The sequence below is a fragment of the Seriola dumerili genome, unplaced genomic scaffold, assembly GCF_002260705.1.
Source record: "Seriola dumerili isolate Sdu_G_001 unplaced genomic scaffold, Sdu_1.0 BDQW01000319.1, whole genome shotgun sequence".
Lineage (NCBI taxonomy): Eukaryota > Metazoa > Chordata > Actinopteri > Carangiformes > Carangidae > Seriola > Seriola dumerili.
Genome location: NW_019174574.1, coordinates 2,608,003 through 2,632,668, shown reverse-complemented (window position 1 = coordinate 2,632,668; position 24,666 = coordinate 2,608,003). Strand labels below are relative to the sequence as shown.

Below are 24,666 nucleotides of genomic sequence, written 5' to 3'. Positions count from 1 at the left end.
ACTCAGAGCTTGAGCACACTGGAAGACATGGAGAATGCCTACAAGCTCCTTCTACAAGAAAAAGAGGCCTGGGAGGAAAATAAGAAACAGCTGATGCAGGAGATCACCGTTCTCAAAAAAGAGAGGTCTGAGATTGAGGCGAAGGAGCAACAGGTCCTGAAGGACAAGGAGGCTTTGCTAGAGCAAATGGATGCAATCACCAAAGAGGCAAAGATGAGCCGAGTGGCGTGGGACCAGGAGAGAGAAATCTTAGAGAGAGAGATTGTGACCCTGAAAAAACAGAAGCGTGAGTTTGAGGAGAGAGCAAAAGAGTCCATCCGAATCGAGGAACCTCTGCAGCGTGACGTGAATGAGACGAGCGACAGGGCGGAGAAGACACTGAGAACAGACCTGGACCTGGCAGAAGCATTTCATGGCATTGACGAGCTGCTTCAGGTGAAGCTTCTAGAGGAGGTGGATGCCCTTCGTGAAAAAGTAAGGGAGCTTGAGGAGAAGCTGCAGAGTCAGGACGACTCGAGCTTGAAGGTGCACAGCTTGCCAAGTGAACCCGACACACTCTCACTGAGGCACAGGTTTATGAGGTTCTTCATCCCAGGGTGGAGGAGGAGATACTCAAGTGCAGAGACAGTGGAGTATGTGAAGCCTGAGGAGCAGAGTAGAGAGGAGATCCGGAGGGGACGAACACTGCTGCAGAGGGTTGTCACTTTCTATAGGAGGACGAGGACGTAGAACATAGACTTAGGACTGGAGTTTCTCTCTCTCACTCTCTCTTTCTTTCTGTCTCTCTCAATGTCTCTGTCTGTCTCTGTGTCTCTCTCTGTCCCTCAGTTTTAATTAACTAACCTCAACCATTAGTGGGAATGAATAAAAAAACTAATGAATAAAGCATGATAAAAATAATTTCATATGTGTGCAGATATTATTCATCATCCATCAATCATCTTTGTCCATAAATACAAAGTGTCTGTTGTAATGTGAGCTCAGGTGAGATCACAGTCTTGGTACAGGTGTCAGTGACAGACTCGCTCAGGGTACAAGAGGGACAATGGATTACACTTTAGTTCCCTGATCCAGACTGAGATAAAAACTGGATTTTCATATAAAACTTTTCATAGTTTTTTCAGTTTGCACACTCACAACAACAGCAGAGAACAACGCCTCGCTACTTATCTAAAGCTGGTGCAGAAATGATCAGCATGAAAATGAATCTAATTAGTCCTGTAAATTAATTTGTACATAAACTGACTGAAGTGTATTTTCTGAAGCTTTTGACAAAAATAAATATGTAGGTGTGCAGGATTAGTGGTGAAATAATTGTGAACCTTTTATCAATAAAACAATGAAACCACCTTAAAAATCTTTGACATCCTTACTGGCTTCAATATCACTGTTCGGCCTTGTCACAAAGGCAGATGTCCAAAGTTCAACAATGAAAATAAATGAATGCTCTCATGGCTGACCTGCTCTCCTGCAGCCCGGTGAACCGTGGAGCAGCCTGACTGACCACGTCTGATGGACGGGGGGGGGGAGGTGAACCCTTACCGGGGAAGGACACCAGAACCCAGTGGCACAAGATGATTATTAACAAACCTTTGCTCATGAAATCCACATATTCATGGATTAAATTCTGCTTTGCTTTTCATGAGGGGACAAGATGAAACTTAGCAGCTGCACACACTCTGCAACCATTCACACAAACTCCCAGCATGCAGTGCAGAGGAGGAGAGAACATAACACAAGTTCCACAATATTAAGACTCATAATAAAACTTATAGCCTAATGATAATGATAAGACTAATAACAATAATAATAATAAACAGACTGATAATAGTAATTGCCACATTATTTCAAACTAAAGATGCATATTAGCGCTTAAAATTTCAGTAATTTATTTCAGTTTAACACTCTCCAAACATAGTAGCTATGATAACGTGTCTAAAGTCAGTAAATCAGTCTTCAGGTTCGGGTTAGGGATTCTTATGGTATCTGCTGTCCACAGCTGTGAAACAGGCAACACAATCATTATACAGGCTGGAGTCACACATGAAAAATATGAAAATACATGACACCACATGCCTCAGTATTGACAAGTTATCAGAAGTTTTGACTTTGACTGAAAGGTTACAGCTGTTTGTATTTTCTCATCTGGTCAGAAGTGAAGTATATGTCTGACTTACTCATGTGTTCACAAACATTATTACATCTGCTGAAAAAAATAGCCTATTCAAAAACAACCTCTCAATTACTTTGGGAGTAGTAAAAGTTTTTAATGCTGTGATTTCTAGTTGTATGCTACATCTTCTTTATAGAAGAAAGAACTGAAGAAATGAATGGAAGGATAAAGCATGAGGTTTTTATAACTGTTGTTTATAAATTGTGTATCATAAATGTATGTGGTGCTGTAGTCATGTATTATTAGGTACTGTAGGACACACCAGGACACAACAAGTTACATATGAATTAAGAACAAATTTTATACAATTATATCAATATAAAAAACTGGTAATAAAATAAAACAACATGCAGTTCTACATGGTTCATGTGAATAGAGGTTGTCATATCATGTCAGTGTCACTGCTGCTCAGTGCTTCATCTTCATGTTCCAGTGCTGTAAACAAAGCCATAATAAAAGCCATGACTTCTGGCTGTTCTTGCACTGTTTTTAGTTAAATGACACTTTGATATATTAAGTACAAAATGAAAAACTAGATACTTCCTGTCCAAAGTAATGCACCATAAACCCCTGATATCCATCATTTTAACTCTGTAAATCCAGATTGATCAGATTTGTTGAGAACTATACGAGGCAGGCACAATGCAGAGTATTGTGATATAATCTATGTTAAAATGAAGTTTATATTGGAAAGATGAATGAAAAGAAACTAAGACTACACACATACATGCATCACTCCACTATGAATAAAAGAATAAAACCGTAGATGTATAGCTGTTTATCACCTATGAGCAAATAGCTTTGTCAAGAAGTGAGAGGTCGCAGACTGGGATACTAGCAATCACACACAGTGTATACGAATAACAGCCGTTAGCATCTTATATCACCCAGCTGGCCTTTAAAGCCTCCATGTGGTGCCATCATTGACTGACATGCTGTATCTCAGTGTATTGTCCATTTAAGGAAATGACATAAATGCACACGTACAGGTGTTGAAAGAGTGATCAGAGCTGAGTGTGAATCTCATCACTGTGCAGGCAGGTAGACTTTTATCTGTCCAGCAGTGCAGTGGGATCTTGGAGGAAAGCTGGAAGGTTGTTCCTGTGAACGTATGCAGCCAAGCCCACAGCAGCAGCTGAACAATCAGAGGCCACTTAAATGATCTCTTGGGTTTGGGCTCATCAACGGCCTGGTCTGCAGGGCTGAGCCACTCTGTCCAACTGAGTGAGGATGGCCTGACGGGCCCCGGCCCACTTTCCTGGCCCTCTGAGACGATACTGATACGGCGTGCAGGGACAAGCATCAGGTTCAGACCCAGCCTGGGATCAGTCAGCAGCAGCCTCAGGATGTTGGGCTGAAACCCCACCAGCTCCGCTATCATCCATGTAGCTGCGATCCACAGCGATGTCTCCTCAAGAGTTTCCTATTCCAATCACTACAGCCTTTTTATTCCCTCCACTCCTCAGGAGTCTTGTAGTCTCGTGTGGTGTACTTCCCTGTGAAAGTGTCAATGCCTGAAAGCACAGATTTGTCACCATCAAACAAAATGCATTCCACTTTTGCATTCCATTAATTTCACTTTTATTTTGTCCAATGGCACTCACAGTAAGTGAACCAATGCCTCGTGATACCTTGGTTCTAGTGTTTTAAATTAAAAAATAAAAGTAATCTTTTTTAATGGAGGAAATTGGCTTCTTCATTGATACAGATATACATGGTTTTAGGCAGATGTGCAAACGACAGTAATGGTCTATATTTATACAAGTGAATAAAGTATAGCAGTTTCTACCCTTAGTTGCACATCTGCTTTGTGCTTTGGTTTCAGCCAGATGTTGTGTTGTGTTTCTTAAATGTAACAGAGGAAAAAAAGTGAAAATATAATAGAAAGCTGCTTTCATTGCATTTTCTGTCCACACTGCTTTCCAGCTTTGCAACTTTGCATTAACATCAGTGACAAATTATGCTTTGTCTTAACATAAATGACATTTTGTGCAGTACTCAAGTGTGCATTATAGCATTGACATTAGTGGCCTGATTATTGATTGTGTGATGATTGATTACTGATTGTTTTTTATCTTTATCTAAGTCAAACCTTCAACAACAATAATGGTCTAAAATGTGAAGCACTTAAGTGTTTCCTGGAGAGGACGTGTCTGACAGGCCGTGAGACAAGAGAATGAATGAATGAATGAATGAATGAATGAATGAATGAATATATTACTGTGTAAAATTCTTTAAAACTGATTCCATAAAAGGCAAGACTGAAGACATGATAATGGCTTATTCGTTATTTACTTTACACAGAGGCAACCTGATCCCACACACTTTAATTATTATACAAACACCACAGACATGACAAGACACTGTATATCCTGAATATGCTCCTTCATATTTTGCCACAGGCTGATTCTTGAATTACATTATTACGAATTTCTTCACATGCACAAAATGTCCTCATATGAACCAAAGTGTTTTTATAGCCTGGAAGTCTTACCTGGGAAGTCATGGAGAGGCAGGTTGGGTTGGCAGTGATGTCCAATACAGATCATCACTGCATCAAAAATGTGTTTCTCCTTTTTGCCGTCCTTGTTCATTGTTTCAACATCCCACTGACCTGAGTGAGAAAAATCTGACCTCTGCTTCACCTGCAACACCTTGGTCTGAGCGACAGAGAGACAGAAACACATTTTTCAACNGTTCTTGCACTGTTTTTAGTTAAATGACACTTTGATATATTAAGTACAAAATGAAAAACTAGATACTTCCTGTCCAAAGTAATGCACCATAAACCCTGATATCCATCATTTTAACTCTGTAAATCCAGATTGATCAGATTTGTTGAGAACTATACGAGGCAGGCACAATGCAGAGTATTGTGATATAATCTATGTTAAAATGAAGTTTATACTTGGAAAGATGAATGAAAAGAAACTAAGACTACACACATACATGCATCACTCCACTATGAATAAAAGAATAAAACCNTCTGGCTCTGGATTCTCCTGCAGCGTCATATATCAACACAGAAAACACTCATCATCACTTACACTGTGTGACTGAGTGAGAAAGTCCAACCTGCAACATCGTGTGACCCACCTTAAACCTCCACAGACCACCCATGTCATCACTGCTCTCGAAGCAGACGGGCTCCAGCCCCTCGTCCAGACAGCACTTGATACAGGCCAGACCTGAGCTCCCTGCTCCAACCACTGCCACACGACGAGTCATACTGCAGCTCTGTGACGGAGGAACCAGCTCAGTGAGACTCAAGTCACAACATGATACATCCATGGAGCTGCACAGCACATTAAAGAAATTAAGATGGTGAGGCTCAAGATACTATTTTATTTAGTGGTCATTATTAATAATAACATATTAATCATAATTAATATGTATCTGGTGATGTAACATTTGAATACTGTTATGGCCACAAAAACATTTTACAGAGTCTTGGTGCAGGTCCTTAGCTGCTTCCTTATGTTAGGGGTCATATCCTCAGAAAATGCTGGGACTGACTTTCCTCAACAACTTATTTAATGAGTCCTGTTGATCTGTTTATTTAGCAGAAGTTGACTCACAAGAGGAGACTTGAATTCAGATTAATAAATGAATGCATTAGTCAGTGTGTCTGAACATATACAGAAAAGTGACTGTAAACAAAACCCAGTATATGGCTGGAGTATGGCCAATATTATGGAGGACACATTTGAAAACGGTTGTGTAACAAGTGTGTCAGCTGCTGCTGAGCATCTCCATCTGAGATCCACAAGTTTTCAACTCCTGTATTTGCTCAAAAACACACGGGGTCCGTTATTTACCTGAACTGCAGCTGACACACTTTTCTTAGAGGCAGCTCGTTGTCTAACTAACTCTCTTTCATATGTAGAACATCATGTTTAAGATCATACCTGTATTCTAGTGTGAAGCCTCGTTTTCAGTCGCTCCCGTTAGCCGTGTTAAAGTTGCTGCATGACTGTGTTAACTATTATATACAGTCTATGGTGTTAACACAAACTCAGCACTTCCTGCAATCATTTCAAATTAAAAGCCCTCTAGCGTTTCAATGGGAACCCTTAATTTTTTGAGAGGGCTTTTATTGCTGTGCTGCAGTAAGTGTAGTCTCATTTCCGGTGGCAGGTGTTTCTGTGATTACATTCTGTTCAGATCTGCTAGCTTCTTTAGCAGTTAGCAAATACTTCTCTCTCTCTCCCGGCTCAGTGGTACTTCCCTGTGAAAGTGTCAATGCCTGAAAGCACAGATTTGTCACCATCAAACAAAATGCATTCCACTTTTGCATTCCATTAATTTCACTTTTATTTTGTCCAATGGCACTCACAGTAAGTGAACCAATGCCTCGTGATACCTTGGTTCTAGGTGATTTAAATTAAAAATAAAAGTAATCTTTTTTAATGGAGGAAATTGGCTTCTTCATTGATACAGATATACATGGTTTTAGGCAGATGTGCAAACGACAGTAATGGTCTATATTTATACAAGTGAATAAAGTATAGCAGTTTCTACCCTTAGTGTCACATCTGCTTTGTGCTTTGGTTTCAGCCAGATGTTGTGTTGTGTTTCTTTAAATGTAACAGAGGAAAAAAGTGAAAATATAATAGAAAGCTGCTTTCATTGCATTTTCTGTCCACACTGCTTTTCAGCTTTGCACACTTTGCATTAACATCAGTGACAAATTATAGCTTTGTCTTAACATAAATGACATTTTGTGCAGTACTCAAGTGTGCATTATAGCATTGACCATTAGTGGCCTGATTATTGATTGTGTGATGATTGATTACTGATTGTTTTTTATCTTTATCTAAGTCAAACCTTCAACAACAATAATGGTCTAAAATGTGAAGCACTTAAGTGTTTCCTGGAGAGGACGTGTCTGACAGGCCGTGAGACAAGAGAATGAATGAATGAATGAATGAATGAATGAATGAATGAATATATTACTGTGTAAAATTCTTTAAAACTGATTCCATAAAAGGCAAGACTGAAGACATGATAATGGCTTATTCGTTATTTACTTTACACAGAGGCAACCTGATCCCACACACTTTAATTATTATACAAACACCACAGACATGACAAGACACTGTATATCCTGAATATGCTCCTTCATATTTTGCCACAGGCTGATTCTTGAATTACATTATTACAAATTTCTTCACATGCACAAAATGTCCTCATATGAACCAAAGTGTTTTTATAGCCTGGAAGTCTTACCTGGGAAGTCATGGAGAGGCAGGTTGGGTTGGCAGTGATGTCCAATACAGATCATCACTGCATCAAAAATGTGTTTCTCCTTTTTGCCGTCCTTGTTCATTGTTTCAACATCCCACTGACCTGAGTGAGAAAAATCTGACCTCTGCTTCACCTGCAACACCTTGGTCTGGGCGACAGAGAGACAGAAACACATTACAGTTTTCTATACATCCAACCATCTGTTATGTCAGACTTAATTACACTGTAGAAACTAAGGTGAGAATGGTGCATCACAGGAAGTTAGTGAGGGATCCTTACAGTGAAGCGTATGTGCTTGGTGAGCTGGAAGTGATCAGCATACATCTGGAAGTAGTCCATGATGAGGGAGTTGTGCATGTAGTTGGGGAAGTGTGCAGGGATTGGAAAGTCACTGAAACACATCATCTCCTTGGAGGTGTTGATGATGACAGAGTGGTAGATGCTGGCCCTGTCTGGCTCTGGATTCTCCTGCAGCGTCATATATCAACACAGAAAACACTCATCATCACTTACACTGTGTGACTGAGTGAGAAAGTCCAACCTGCAACATCGTGTGACCCACCTTAAACCTCCACAGACCACCCATGTCATCACTGCTCTCGAAGCAGACGGGCTCCAGCCCCTCGTCCAGACAGCACTTGATACAGGCCAGACCTGAGCTCCCTGCTCCAACCACTGCCACACGACGAGTCATACTGCAGCTCTGTGACGGAGGAACCAGCTCAGTGAGACTCAAGTCACAACATGATACATCCGTGGAGCTGCACAGCACATTAAAGAAATTAAGATGGTCAGGCTCAAGATACTATTTTATTTAGTGGTCATTATTAATAATAACATATTAATCATAATTAATATGTATCTGGTGATGTAACATTTGAATACTGTTATGGCCACAAAAACATTTTACAGAGTCTTGGTGCAGGTCCTTAGCTGCTTCCTTATGTTAGGGGTCATATCCTCAGAAAATGCTGGGACTGACTTTCCTCAACAACTTATTTAATGAGTCCTGTTGATCTGTTTATTTAGCAGAAGTTGACTCACAAGAGGAGACTTGAATTCAGATTAATAAATGAATGCATTAGTCAGTGTGTCTGAACATATACAGAAAAGTGACTGTAAACAAAACCCAGTATATGGCTGGAGTATGGCCAATATTATGGAGGACACATTTGAAAACGGTTGTGTAACAAGTGTGTCAGCTGCTGCTGAGCATCTCCATCGAGATCCACAAGTTTTCAACTCCTGTATTTGCTCAAAAACACACGGGGTCCGTTATTTACCTGAACTGCAGCTGACACACTTTTCTTAGAGGCAGCTCGTTGTCTAACTAACTCTCTTTCATATGTAGAACATCATGTTTAAGATCATACCTGTATTCTAGTGTGAAGCCTCGTTTTCAGTCGCTCCCGTTAGCCGTGTTAAAGTTGCTGCATGACTGTGTTAACTATTATATACAGTCTATGGTGTTAACACAAACTCAGCACTTCCTGCAATCATTTCAAATTAAAAGCCCTCTAGCGTTTCAATGGGAACCCTTAATTTTTTGAGAGGGCTTTTATTGCTGTGCTGCAGTAAGTGTAGTCTCATTTCCGGTGGCAGGTGTTTCTGTGATTACATTCTGTTCAGATCTGCTAGCTTCTTTAGCAGTTAGCAAATACTTCTCTCTCTCTCCCTCTCTCTCTCCTGCTCTCTCTGCTTGGTGTGTCTTATGTTTAGTTTTTCCTCTGCCTCCTTTAGTCACAATGATACAAGCAATCAAAGTAGTTCAGTTGCTGTAATGGAGGCAGAGCTCAGTGAACTGGAAATACGACTCTACTTCTCTGCAGCTTCAAAGCAGCTGTGAAACCAGCCATGTACCACGTTTATATTCAGTCTTTTTGAAAAAAAAAGTCCCCAAATCCGGGGACAAATGCACTGAGTTGGCAACACTGCAGGCTGTAAACACCCCCAACTATATGCGCCAATTAATTTAGAAAGAGCAAATTGCCAATGGGGAAAATCCAACTCAGTCACATGGCATTCAGCTGACCAATGGTGGAAGTATGATCACTCAGTCAGGGACATTCATGATATAGGGCTGGTCCAGCCTGAAAGTATTCAAAATCTCCAACAATTATAAAATATTTACTCATATCTGTTCTATTCATGCAAACAACACACATAAAGCATATAGAGACTATGATTTGTATTTGATGTCATATTAAATTTGGCAAGACATCAAGAATGTGAAATTACAATTTACATGCATTAAGTGTAAGCCATCACAGCCCATAATCAGGGTGGCACAGTGGTGCACTGTTGCCTCACAGTGAGAAGGTTCTGGGTTCAAACCCCGGGTCTGTGTTCTCCCTGTGTCTGTGCGGGTTCTCTCCAGGTTCTCTGGCTTCCTCCCACAGTCCAAAAACATGCACAATAGGTTCACTGGCGAGTCTTAAGTGGCCATAGGTGTGAATGTGTGCATGACTGGTTGTTTTTCTCTATATGTCAACCAATCTGATAGACTGGCGATCTGTACAGAGTGTACCCCACCCTTGCCCATTGTCAGCTGGGATTGGTTCCAGCACCCTCATGACCTTTTAAGGATAAATGGTATAGAAAATGGATGGATGGAAATATACTGTATGTACATGTAGAATAAAATCAAATGTAAAAATTAATGAAACCTATTTCAAATTTGAACAATTTCATATATTGACATAGCCCATACAAATGTATGTATGGGCTATGTAGTATGTATGTAGTTTATATTGTACACATATTACATTAATATACATACATATATATATGTATATATATATATACATTCCAAAGCTGGTCAATGTGTTGAAATGATAGAAAGTAGGGTCCAAAAGTCTGAGACCACTTCCCCACAATGGGAAGACTTTAGACTTGTCTAAAATTTATGTTAATGAGATATTAATTTAAAAAAAATACATATAAGCATATAAAATTCTTTATGTTGTATGTTGTTTCAGTTAACTTGCATGCATAATTTAAATCTGTTAAATATAGCTTAAAGATCAGGTTTATTATTATTTGTTGTCTGCCGATTCAGCTCAAATTCCTGTGAGCTGGAATGAGCTGGAAACATGAAACTGGAAATTATGTACATCAGCTTCCCATAAAATGTGAGATCAATCAACAACATGGTGGCACTGTAATTAAGGATTTGAAATTAAATTTTGGAAAGGCCACACCCCCACACTGTTTGGCCAATTGACTTGAAATTTGACACACATGTCATAAGCATAATTTGAAAAACAGTAAAATTAATAGAACTTCATGAATTTTGTGATTAGGAACACCAAATTTGGTATACAGCCTTGGGAGATGAAAATACATATTTATTTTATTAATGAGCAACATCAATCAAAAAACATGACAAACTTAAGTTAGATAAGTTCTGCCACTGTGCCATGCTGCCAGTATGTCCCAGTGGCCACTCTAAGTACTATGGACAACTTTTCCAGTCTGTGTGGTCATGAGTTGAATTGAATACAATTGTTATTTGATGCCTTTTATCATATTGTATTTAATGGTTGATATTTGTATGTTTATTGTTAATCATTAGTGTCCACTGTACAGTAAAAAATAACTTGAGAAAAATGAGAAAAATATTAATAGGTATAAATTATGTCTGTCTGTCATGATGTCACATGTACGTATGTGTGTCACTATACACTACCGTTCAAAAGTTTGGGGTCACTTAGAAATTTCCTTATTTTTGAAAGAAAAGCACTGTTTTTTCAATGAAGATAACATTAAACTAATCAGAAATACACTCTATACATTGTTAATGTGGTAAATGACTATTCTAGCTGCAAACGTCTGGTTTTTAATGCAATATCTACATAGGTGTATAGAGGCCCATTTCCAGCAACCATCACTCCAGTGTTCTAATGGTACATTGTGTTTGCTAATTGCGTTAGAAGGCTAATGGATGATTAGAAAACCCTTGAAAACCCTTGTGCGATTATGTTAGCACAGCTCAAAACAGTTTTGCTGGTTAGAGAAGCTATAAAACTGACCTTCCTTTGAGCTAGTTGAGAATCTGGAGCATCACATTTGTGGGTTCGATTAAACTCTCAAAATGGTCAGAAAAAGAGAACTTTCATGTGAAACTCGACAGTCTATTCTTGTTCTTAGAAATGAAGGCTATTCCATGCGAGAAATTACCAAGAAACTGAAGATTTCCTACAACGGTGTGTACTACTCCCTTCAGACAACAGCACAAACAGGCTCTAACCAGAGTAGAAAGAGAAGTGGGAGGCCCCGCTGCACAACCGAGCAAGAAGACAAGTACATTAGAGTCTGTAGTTTGAGAAATAGACGCCTCACAGGTCCTCAACTGGCAGCTTCATTAAATAGTACCCGCAAAACGCCAGTGTCAACGTCTCCAGTGAAGAGGCGACTCCGGGATGCTGGCCTTCAGGGCAGAGTGGCAAAGAAAAAGCCATATCTGAGACTGGCCAATAAAAGGAAAAGATTAATATGGGCAAAAGAACACAGACACTGGACAGAGGAAGATTGGAAAAAAGTGTTATGGACAGACGAATCGAAGTTTGAGGTGTTTGGATCACACAGAAGAACATTTGTGAGACGCAGAACAACTGAAAAGATGCTGGAAGAGTGCCTGACGCCATCTGTCAAGCATGGTGGAGGTAATGTGATGGTCTGGGGTTGCTTTGGTGCTGGTAAAGTGGGAGATTTGTACAAGATAAAAGGGATTTTGAATAAGGAAGGCTATCACTCCATTTTGCAACGCCATGCCATACCCTGTGGACAGCGCTTGATTGGAGCCAATTTCCTCCTACAACAGGACAATGACCCAAAACACACCTCCAAATTATGCAAGAACTATTTAGGGAAGAAGCAGGCAGCTGGTATTCTATCTGTAATGGAGTGGCCAGCGCAGTCACCAGATCTCAACCCCATTGAGCTGTTGTGGGAGCAGCTTGACCGTATGGTACGCAAGAAGTGCCCATCAAGCCAATCCAACTTGTGGGAGGGGCTTCAGGAAGCGTGGGGTGAAATTTCTCCAGATTACCTCAACAAATTAACAGCTAGAATGCCAAAGGTCTGCAATGCTGTAATTGCTGCAAATGGAGCATTCTTTGACGAAAGCAAAGTTTGAAGGAGAAAATTATTATTTCAAATAAAAAATCATTATTTCTAACCTTGTCAATGTCTTGACTATATTTTCTATTCATTTTGCAACTCATTTGATAAATAAAAGTGTGAGTTTTCATGGAAAACACAAAATTGTCTGGGTGACCCCAAACTTTTGAACGGTAGTGTATATATATGTATATATATATATACATATACGTATATAAGGGACGCACGTCATTTAGATCGCTCCCTTTGCACCTGGACTTAAGATGAATTGACCTGTCGCAAACCAAAACTGTGGAAAGTGAACTATCGGAGGAGTGAACTCCTGGATAGAAACTAATGAAAAACTACTGGATCCTGTTGGAGAATAAAACTACAAAACTACTGCATCTTTGAACCTCTATGGAAAACCGAGGAGTTTGAACACAGTAGACCAGGAACACCTGCAGAGAGCAGCTGTCCATGTGCTGCTCGACAACCATGAAGGTAAGTAAATCACTTACTTGTGACTGAATCATCAATTCATCGTCTTAAAATCCTCAAGTCCATAAATCAGTGCAAACTGTTTAAATGTAAAGGTGGACAGTTCACACCATGTCATATATAGGCCTGTTGGAAAAACACAGATTTGATCGTTCCAGAGCCTCGGGGCCCTGACTACAAACACTCTGTCCCCTGTGGTTTTCAGCCGGGCCTCTGAAACAAACACTTCTGTTTATCCTCTCTGTTTATCCAGAGTCATAGAAAACATGAACCATTTGTGTTGAATTTTGGCATAATTTTTGTGTGAAGCCTTGAGTTATGGCTAAAAAGTGTTTTGTGAGGTCACACTGACCTTCACCTTTGACCACCAAAATCTAATCAGTTTGTCCTTGAGTCCTGGTGAATGTTTGTGTCAGATTTGAAGAAGTTCCGTCGAGGCGTTACTGAGGTATTGGAGGGACAACCCAGAAACAACATGCCTCTGGTTCTGACTGTTGCTGGTGTGAAGGAATAAAAACAATGTGTTAATAAAAAGTCAAAAGAAGAAGAATTATCTCAGAAACAGAGAGTTTACATTTTCCTTTAATGGTATGTGTTGGAAAAACATATTGTATGGATATAAGAGAAGTATATAAAATGATGTTGTTTTTCAGTTCCTCAGATAGCAGTATTATGTCAAAGCTTTTTACCTCATCACAGGTTCACAGGAAGAATCCTACAGAAGTTTATTTTGTCTAATTTCAATGGAGCCAGTAGGTTTCTGAAAGGATTAAGATAATTATGTGTTAGATAAACACACACTCTCACCCCTGGGACTGAATCAAGGAAAGTGTACTTTGAGGAAATAGGTAACAGGTGAGTCAAAACATGGAAAAACTCTAAAGAGCTAAAGGTGGGTGTTTTACCTTCTTTTAAAGCTGAAAAGTTCTCTTGGAAAAGAAATGAGCTGTAATTAGTTTTAAAGTTAGAAGAAATTGTTATCATATAGAAACTAACTGAAGTTTTACCAAGAACAAAATGCACTGGGCCTGTGAGAGCTCCAAAGCCTCAAATACAGTGGCTGTTTAAAAAGCTAAGATGCTATTGGATCAATAAAGTGTCAGAAAGAAACCTCGTGAAAGAGCAGGGAGATCATCTGCTCAGGTTTATGGTGGACCAACCTTTGTTAGGTCCCGCGTCCATGTTTATTAAACAGAAGGAACTCACCATCACTGTGGTGATATTTTAACCCCTTTTCAATCATCAACTCGCTCTGTCTGCAGGTTAAAACCGAACTGAGCAGCTGAGTGACAGAGGTTTAAGGAGAAGGAGACCTTGGTCCACTGACTCTCCCTGTGAAGAAGAGGTAAGGCTGGTGCACATGCTTGTATGAGGATGGTTTACACATGGTTGTTGCTATGATACAGTTACACTGCTTTTATGAACTGATAAATCACTGCTGTGTAGCAGTTACTGCAGCTATACGGTGTCTGAGTGAAGGGGTTGTTCATGTGTGTGTTCATGTGTTGTTCAGACGGATCTGAGCACAATTCAGATGTGATCATTTTTATGTTTAATGTATCCTGACATTTGAAAGACTTAATTTATCATTATTTAGCAGTATTCAGTTTCTCTCTGACCTACCCAGCTGTTAGCACGTTCCTCCTCTTAGCACAAAGTTTCCTCTTTAGTTGGATGAAGTCTGTAAATTGAAACATGAGCTTGAACATGGGATGAGTCGTCAGAATTATGTCAGGTCGTCTGTGCTGTGGTCTGGAATACACGAGGGGAAGTGATTGTTTGTTGTGTTGATTTCAGGAAAGCTCAGTTTGTGCTGAAGTAAATGGAGACTTGTCATTAACAGTGCACAGACGGCGATGGAGGAGGACATTCCCAGAGGAAAGGTCAACCACATAGATCTTTAACTGGGACAGAGTCCAACAGTTAAACTTGGTCAAAAAGTTGCTGCAGTATTTTCTGTTTCTGCATCAAGAACCATATAGATTTAAAACTCTTAATTAAAGAATTAAACATGTGATATGATGATAGGATATTGAAGGAGGTGGAGCTCAGCAGCAGGCTCAGCCCAATTTAAGCCCTATATATTTATATATGTTTTTACATTTATGTATATGGCCTATGGATTATGTTCATAAATCACAATAGATATAAAACTGTGTGTGTTCTGTCCTGCTGGGCTTCTTCATGTTTTGGACACATGTGACATGTTTGTGAGATGAACATCAACAGGTTTTTTTCTCCCAGAACTAAAGTCTGAATCTTGATCTACAGACCACGTTTGTGTTTTTACCCAGATGAACCAGACTCTTTTTGCCAGAGGAACATTTTGACTTGTTGCAGCAGGAAAATCACAGGTGGAACTAATAACATGAACAATGGCTCCATCCTAGCAGTTAATGTGATTACACACAGCTGCGCTGACAGGGCAGACGGTCTGTTGTGAGTAAGGTTGGTTCAGTTTCACACCCAGTGTCTTCCCTCGTCATCGAGGACAAAGAGCAGCAGCACAGATAAAACTGCCTGGATGAAGTTGCAGCCAAAGCTTTGTAAAAGATGAACCTTTAAATCTTGTTTATTCCTCATCTGTCTCATAACAAAATAAACAGAATTATCTTGATTAACTCAAGCGCCTTTAAAAAGCCACACTTCAGGGCAGATCAGTGACTTGAAAACAATGTGGTGTGAAGGACAGTCACACACTCATCATTAAACTACAAAGCAACAGCACACTTGTTCCACTCATCTCCTGGTTCCCCTCTCCGTCAGCTGTGCTTGCTCTGCAGGATGGTGCAGAGGGTGGTGGTGATCGGTGCGGGTCCCTCAGGCCTGACCAGCATCAAGGCCTGTTTGGATGAAGGTCTGCAGCCAACCTGCTTTGAGAGCAGCCATGACATTGGGGGTCTCTGGAGATTTAAGGTGAGGGACAAAGCTTTTATATGAACACTTGTATGTTATGAGGTCATATCTGCACTCCACCTGTATCACGGTCATGTGATTGTTGAGCATTTTTGTAATGTTAAACTGTGAAGGTGGAACTGACAGCAAATGAAAAGGAGTCCTGTAAGTTTCCAGGGGGATTGTTACTCTGCTTTTTGTTATCAACACCTTTGCATATAGTAGCCTACGTTAAATAAGTGTTGGCAATATTGTTTATTATTTAAATAAGAAAATGCTCACCTGGAATGACTGACATCCTTACAAGACGTTGAGCATAGCTTGCACAGGAAATCAAAGCTGTTGATTTATACCCTGATAATAAAAAACAATGATCTTAAAATCAAAAGCTTTTGCTGATCATTGTAATGTGTTTACATGCTACGACTGTCCACTAGACACCACCACGACCTTTTATTTTAAAAGTTTGGGAAATGTTACAGGATAAATGTAGGATTCTATTTATACTCTAATGGTACATGACAGCGATTGTATTTGAGACAATTTGATTTCAGACAAAGCTGAAAAGTGAAATTTGTGTCCATCACATCCTCCCCAGGAGAAGCCCGAGCCGGGACGAGCCAACATCTATCAGTCGGTGGTCATCAACAGCTCCAAAGAGATGATGTCTTTCAGCGACTTCCCTCCTCCCGCTCAGCTCCCCAACAACATGCACCACTCCCAGGTGCTGCTGTATCTGCGCCTCTACGCTCAGGCCTTCAAACTGCTGCAGCACATACACCTCCAGGTTAGTGGTCCGCAGGTTCGTTCATAAAGAAACACAGTCAATAATGTAACATGAGTCTTTTGGGACTTTGACTCATGGTGAATGTGAAAATGATGGAACTAGATAGTAATAAAAAAAAACATGAAATGACAGAAATGAATCAAAAATATGCTCCTAATAATGTGTGACAGAAGTACAGTCATTCCCCCTGTGTGCTTTGTCGCTTTTTAAAGTCACAATCTGTCGTCCAATGACATCTGAGTATTTGATTTTCATCAGGAAAATATATGTAATATAGACCTACATTTTCTATTATTGTGAATTGAACCGTTTTGTTCAATGTATAAACAGATGTGCTGGTCCTTTATTAGTGCCACAGTGATGTTACAGCAGCAAAAGGAACAGTACAAAAAAAGAACTGCAAAATGTCAAAATCAAATGCAAAAAAGGACAATAAAAAGATAAGACAGATAATAATAATAATCAATAATACTAATGATAATAGTATAGTATAGCATATAGTTTGTACAAATGGGTATTAAAATGTGTCAAAAATGTGTGTGTGTGTGTGTGTCTCAGACTACTGTGCTGAGTGTGAAGCCGACCCCAGACTTTGCAGTGACAGGCCAGTGGGAGGTGGAGACAGAGAGGGGACAGGGTCAGAGGAAGACTCATGTTTTCGATGCAGTGATGGTTTGTACTGGACACTTCACCCAGCCTCACCTGCCACTCACAGACTTCACAGGTACCAGGAACCATAACGCACTGCATTTCATTTCACTTTCACACTAAAGCAAAGAGTAAAATAATAATAAACATATCATCTTTTTTCTTCTTCCACCTCAGGTATTGAGAGCTTCGAAGGCAGATGTTTCCACAGCTGGGAATACCGCAGCGCTGAGGGGATGCAGGGGAAAAGAGTGCTGGTGATTGGGATTGGAAACTCTGGAGGTGATATTGCTGTGGATATCAGCAGAGTTGCTGAGAAGGTACTGGAGAACTGTTTGGTCTATTTCAAATTGAGAAGTGTTGTTTTGTATCAAATCAGTGTTACCTTTGACTGAATTATTAAACAGTCAGTGAGTGTAAAAGATAATAAGCAGATGGATATTAGCTCTCTGTGGTCTGACCTGCAGGTGTACCTGAGCACCAGGAGTGGAGCGTGGGTAGTCAGCCGTGTGGGACAGGGGGGACTTCCAGCTGATCTTGTCGGGACGTCTCGATTGCATGTGATGATGCAGAAGCTCGTCCCCTCCTGGTTCAACAGGATGTTGGAGAAGAAGCTGAACGAAGCATTTGACCACACATTATATGGCCTGAAACCAAAACACAGGTAGCAAGACACTGTAGATTAACATCTGTATTTCACTGTGCGGCCAAAAAGTTTAGATTCTGTGCATCAGGCTGTGATTTCATTACACCCCACAATATGAAAGTGTTGGCAGAACAAACACACTGATGATCCTTGCTGCCTCACCAGTAATGAGGTCCTTTATTTGAAGTTGTTTCATATGTGGCGTGTGGGTCTTGTGTTGGCAGATTTTTTGCACAGATTCCTGTTGTGAATGATGACCTGCCGGCTCGGATCATCTCAGGTCGTGTTCAGGTTAAACCAAATGTGAAGGAGTTCTGTGGATCCAGTGTGGTCTTTGTTGATGAGAGCGTCATAAACGAGGTCTGTGTTGGTACATTTCTTATACTACAGGTCAACATTCGTACCTAATCCATCGGCAGATAAAAAGTGTGAGATGTAATCTTCCATTCTCCCTTTTGTTTCTATGAATCATATTCTTTGGTTATAAAAACAACACAAGTTATTGAAAATGTCACAATCACAGAATGTCAATGCTCATACTCTAATCTTGAAGGTTTGCATGTGTGTCATCCAGGTGGATGTGGTGGTGTTTGCCACAGGGTACAACTACAGCTTCCCCTTCCTGCCCTCAGCTCTGCAGGCTAAATGTGGCTACAGGCTGCGTCTCTACAAACACGTGTTCCCCCCTGGACTCACCAGACCGACGCTGGTGGTGGTGGGCTTCATCCACGGCTTAGGGGCGATCAACCCGCTGGCTGAGATGCAGGCCCGCTGGGCCACAAGAGTTTTTAAAGGTGAAGCACAACACAGAAGCTTTGTGCTTTACACCATCAATACAATACCTTACCTTGATGGGAAAAACATTTATCAATACATACCTTTAAATTGTTTGGGTTTAGGGTTAGTATCAGTATTAAAGGTTCTATAAAAGATTTCAAATAATAACACAGCAGCAAACAACTGTTTTCTATTCAAATATATAGTGAATTAAGGTCGCCTGAAGAGGGAACGAAACCACACCCCCTCTGTCTGTGTTGTAATCTGAGTTTCTGTGGTCTTTGTTTTGGTTTCTGGTCTGGCATCAAATGCATGTTAGTGCATGTACGTGTGCATGTTAAGCATGCTAATCCCCCCCCCCCCGTTAAACAGTTGGTTCTCCCCATGTTTATAAGGACACAGGGACCGCCCACAGGTGAGTTGGCACAGTGTAGTATGCAGCGTTCAGGTGAAAGTGACTTTCCAGAATCTTCTCCACTGAAGAAAGCTAAAGGCTCAAACGGTTCCAACAAAGACAGAGATGAGACCAAAGCACAGGTGGACTGGTCATGAGGGCTACCAGCTCAAACCCTGGTTGGCTGGTGGACCATCAAAACATACATAAAGTTTTCAAAAATTTTGCCGGCTCCATCGTTGTCTTCACTTACTCTGTCAGTGTTTTTACCAGTTCCATTAGTGTCTTTACTGGCTGTGTCAGTGTCATTCCTGTGACTGCGGTCCCTGTGGATTATTCCAAGGCTGAATTTCTCTCCCAGTCCAGCTGTGGAAATAATACTGGTCTGACTGTACGGAGAGGAGAACCCTACAAGCTGCTACAGAGTCCAGCTGGACTCTTCTTTCTTTCATACCCCACACTAGCATATGCCAATGCTAGTGTGGGCTAATTGTTGGGATTAGATTGTTTTTGTTGGCTCTCATGTTCACAAGGAAACTGATGTCCCATCACAACAACTCAGTTATTATACCATTACTTATGAAGAGGTGCACCTCAGTAGCAGCTCAGTGCGCTATGTCAAAAACCCCATAAGCACAAGTATAACTCTATCTTCACCAGGTTTCTATCTATGTATTTAAATTTTTTCTCGGCTGCAGGTTTATCAGCCCTCCCCTCAGAGGAGACCATGGTGGAGGAAATTCAGAAAGACACCACAGGGATGCACCAGAGGTAGGAAATGATGATTAATTAAGCTGTCTAGATATGCCCATAGATAATCAACTCTAATGTTGTGAACTCTGCAATAATGTTAAGGAAGACCACTAACCTGGTTGGAGTACAAAGGTCAGGACATTCACATAAAGTATCTCTTTATGCAGATGACCTTATCCTCTTTCTCTCGGACCCATGTACTACTATACCCATTGCTCTTGAGCTTATCACCAAGTTTGGTCAAATTTCAGGATATAAGTTAAATTTAACTAAAAGCGTTTTATTCCCCATAAACGACAAAGCACGACAAATATATTTGATACATTTTCATACATGTGTAATAAAGTAATCAATCCCAACCCATTGACTGCATTATTTGGGGTCGTCCCTCAGGAGACACCAATATCTAGGCACCAGGCTGAGGCTATAGCATTCTCCACTCTGCTAGCTCGACGTCTGATACTCCTTAGTTGGAAGAAGGTCATGTCCCCCTCTCATAGGCATTGGGTGGAGGACGTGATGTCCCACCTCAAACTTGAACAACTTAAATACACTGCCCGGGGCACTACCCATAGATATTATAAAGTCTGGCAACCATTTCTATCGTACTTTGAAGATGAACTCCCCTTAACATAGTGTAGCCACCCCCCCCTTTTTTTGTGTGTGTGTTTATATATTACACTCTATATGCAGTTATGTGTGTATATACATACATATGTATGCGTGTATGTATGACTACTTTGTTGATACTGAGCAACATATCCGTTTTATTTACTTGATTTTTTCATTTATTTTCAATTATCATTATTACTATTAATATCAATATATTATATATATTAATATATCATTATTGTTATTTATATTTTATTTCAGTTTTCTATTTATTTATTTTGCTTTCCCTCTTGTCTGGGGTATTGAGTTCTACTGTGAGTGTATAATGTGAAAATCAATAAAAATATTTGAATAATAATGTTGTGAACTCTAACCACACACATTTATCATTATATAAAACCCTTTTTGGTGTGATACTCCCAAGTCTGATAAATGTGTTACGTGCTGATTATTTCCTCTGTCTCATTATATTCATATTATATTTGATGAAATACCGGCTTATTTTATGTCGAGCACTTGTGACTGTTTTTCTTTTTCTAATTTTGGTTTTGTTTCCGTCCTTTAGGTTTTCCTGCTCTGACCGTAACCCCCTCCAGGTGGACTACATCCCTTACCTGGACTCCCTGGCAGAGCAGGTGGGGGCTCGGCCAAACATACCGTGGCTCTTGATGAAGGACCCCAGGCTGGCACTGCAGGTCTTGCTGGGTCCCTGTACTCCGTATCAGTACCGTCTGGAGGGACCGGGCAGGTGGGCTGGAGCCCGTCAGGCCATTCTCACTCAGTGGCAGCGGGTGGTTCAACCTTTCAGGACCAGAGTGGTACCACAACCAGAGACCAGACCTTCTTCCAGATGGAGCATCGTAGTGGTTTTCTCAGGAGTCACCCTGCTGTGCTGCATCTGCTACAATAAGCCCCTCTTCAGATCTCCTCACTGAGCTGTGTGGTTATGGACTTTACTGAAGCAGCAAACCAATGAGCTGCAGACAGAACCTGCTTTTAGAATAAGTTGACTGTTTGAATGACTAATAAAGTTTTTAAAATAAACATGTTAGTTTATAGTAAAACTCTGTACAGTGTTCTGAACTCTCATACTGAATATTTTACTTCTTGTAAAGCAGCTTTGTTGGAAACTGCCCACTGTGCTAACTGCTAATTAATACTGACAGTTCTCTGAGTGGTCAGTATGTGTGAGGACATCAAATACATTTAATCTTGCCTGTTATGTTATTGTAATCAAACCTGTTGTAGGGCATAATGAAGGGTGGAGCCAAGCTGCTGTGATTCTGACCTATAGATAAAAACCCCTCCTGTACCGCAGGCCTGAGAGCTCAACACACTGCAGCTTCAAAAAACACATGCAACCAGACAAAACACAAACAAATTCAGAAAACATCCTCATCAGTTTGACAACACGTGAGCTGCAAATACAACACAAGCAAATACACAAATGCGCTGCAAGTAGCACAGATGACAATGTGTTCACGGGGAACATAAGTGATGAACCCGACTGGGGTCATAAATGACCTCAAACAGACATTTGACTATTTTCACGCACATCACGAAACTACAGGTAACACTGTAACATGCCTCTGTGTACCTGGAAAAAACGGGATGTTTTTTATTTGATTTTTGAAAATTAGACTGTTTAAAAAATAAGGTTATAATTAGATCAAGACAGCAAAGGAAAACATGTTCAGCAAAAACTAAATGCGGCCAAAGAAGCGTGGGAGTGAATTTTTATTTATTCAACTAATAATTTTCCTTTCACAAGCTCACTATGCCATGAATGTGATGAGGGCCATGTCACTGCCCACACACCCGCGTCTTTGTCAGTGCTGTGTGCAAGATTATCTTTTAGATAAATATTGATTTAACTGCCGTTGTATTTAGGCCCTCCCCCTTAATGAAGAGACCCCCACAGCCGCGAGTGTGACTCCACGTGCGTGTAGGGACCGGATTGGTATTGGGCCTTTTATGCGCACTTCTTTCGGGCAGACTGGGGGTGGTTTAGTGCATTGCTGCCCCCCACCGGTGAAACAACGCCATTACTACTTCAGCACTGAGATCTATATCTTGTGATACAGAATTATGGATTTGAGGAAGTGAATTACCTGCCTAGCTCTTTTTCTGAAGCAATCCATCACCAAGCAGTGTTGTCACAGTCCCATTTTGCCGTGGTCCACGAATAACCTTCTCCTTCCTCCATCATAGAGTGGGCAATGCATCGTGACGTTGATTCCAGGACTCCACAGTTTTCACAGTTGCCGTCTCTATGCTTTCCCACCAGCACCAAACCACTCGCTAGTCCACAGTGTCCCAGTTTTATTCTTGTCAACTTAACTTCATCTTTCCAAGGCATGGTCACTCTGTTGCCAGGTTTTACTGATGACTGTATGTTGTATAGTTTCCTTCCTGTAATCTCTGCATCCCACTCTTGCCATAGATAATTCAGTCTCTCGCTGATGGTGCTGCAGCACTCCATCCTGCCAAATGGTACCCTATCCACCACCTTATTACCCGCAAGCCCAAGATGTGCTGGCACCCACAGAAAGCCCACACTACATCTCTGTCTCTCCAGTTTAAATACCATCATTAAGATCTCCATAACTATATCTGGTCTGGCTCTTACCCCCTCCTCCCCTCCCACTGCCATCAAGGCAGATAATGAATCAGAACACAGAACTACTCTATTGAACCCCCCTTCTTCCACCCACCACAGTGCCCATGGTAAAGTGACTAGTTCTGCAGAGAATATAGATATCCCATCGGGCGACCTTTTAGTGACCATTATTTCCATTATTTTACAAATAACTACAGTAAGGTCAACTGGCAAGTGACCCAGGATTACCAACTTCATTCCCTGATTTCAAAATCGGAACAACCACAGCGTGCTTCCACTCAGCTCAGACGAGCCCTTGTTCCCACAATGTATTTATCAGCAATAACATTTCCTCTAATGCTAAGTCATCCATGTGCTTAAACACCTCATATCCCAGGCTGTCTCTTCCAGGGGTAGTATTTGCCCTGTCCTTACTGCACCCTCCAACTCCTGCATAGAAAAGAATGTATTGATCCCTTCACTTTTATGAGTATTTGCTTCAAGTTTAAGCCCCTCATGCTCAAGCATTTTTTTCCTCCTCAGCTGCCCCTCTCTACCCACATTGCTAGTGCTGTGTACTCTCTGAAAAGTCCTAACTAACAGGTCAGACTTCTCTCTATTGCTCACAACTTCTGTGTTTCCTTCCTTCAAAACAGGAATAGGCAGCCCCCTGTTAATCCCTGCCATTCAATGAATCATACTCCAGACTTGCTTAACAGTTGTTAAGCAAGTCTTATATTCAATAACATGGTTCTCAAAGGGACTCTTTCTAAGCTGTCTACACGCTCTGTTACGAGCCCGGATTGCCTCACTGCAAGCCTGATTCCACCATGGCACTATATTCCTCTCTTTCTTATTCCCCACAACTGGAATTGACTTTTCAACCGAAAAGACTCACTCCATTCTTCTACACTTCCCTCACTTATAACATTTCTAAGTTTATTGAAAGTTGTTCTCTAAACTTATCCCACTTTGCTTTGGAAAAATTAAACCCTCTCGCAATACTTTCCCTCTCCACCTGCAAAACCCTTCCAAACTGACTTAAAATAGGAAAATGATCACTCCCAATTTCCAACCTTAAATCTTGTCGACATACTATCATTCAGCAAAACTAACAGGGACTTCAGGTGTTTATAACCTCGTGTGTTCCCCAGTGTTGACATTTTATGTTCCACGTTCACAACTTCTCTTTGTGTGTATTCCGAGTGTGTGTTGTTCGAATAGGGTAAGGAGATTGGTGATGCCCATTGGTGTTCAGTGAGCGGTGGCTGGCTCATTTCAATTGAATCATTACTCCAGACTTTACTTAACAGTTGTTAAGCAAGTCTTATGTTCAATAACATGGTTCTCAAAGGGGACTCTTTCTAAGCTGTCTACACGCTCTGTTAGGAGCCCGGATTGCCTCACTGCAAGCCTGATTCCCACCATGGCACTATATCCTCCTCTTTCTTATTCCCCACAACTGGAATTGACTTTTCAACCGAAAAGACTCACTCCATTCTTCTACACTTTCCCTCACTTATAACATTTCTAC

General features: G+C 40.8%; 1 protein-coding gene and 1 pseudogene across 4 annotated transcripts; one reads left to right on the top strand and one right to left on the bottom strand.

The window, feature by feature from the left end:
• Positions 1-3,354: 3,354 nt before the first annotated feature.
• Positions 3,355-8,169, bottom strand: LOC111231808 (annotated as a pseudogene).
• A 6,141-nt stretch (positions 8,170-14,310) lies between these two features.
• LOC111231820 (dimethylaniline monooxygenase [N-oxide-forming] 5-like) lies at positions 14,311-21,572 on the top strand. 4 transcript variants are annotated; one of them, XM_022759060.1, is made up of 11 exons: positions 14,328-14,366; positions 15,316-15,469; positions 15,805-15,937; positions 16,515-16,703; positions 17,262-17,427; positions 17,529-17,671; positions 17,819-18,015; positions 18,222-18,357; positions 18,572-18,791; positions 19,867-19,939; positions 21,099-21,572. In XM_022759060.1, the coding sequence occupies exons 3-11, from the start codon at positions 15,806-15,808 to the stop codon at positions 21,466-21,468; spliced, it is 1,626 nt and encodes a 541-aa protein (XP_022614781.1). In that variant the 5' UTR covers positions 14,328-14,366; positions 15,316-15,469; position 15,805; the 3' UTR covers positions 21,469-21,572. The 4 variants fall into 4 exon arrangements, with proteins under 4 accessions (XP_022614780.1, XP_022614783.1, XP_022614781.1 ...); XM_022759061.1 differs by having other exon boundaries at positions 14,334-14,366; positions 15,316-15,375; XM_022759059.1 differs by lacking the exon at positions 15,316-15,469 and having other exon boundaries at positions 14,311-14,366; positions 15,788-15,937.
• Positions 21,573-24,666: the final 3,094 nt, after the last annotated feature.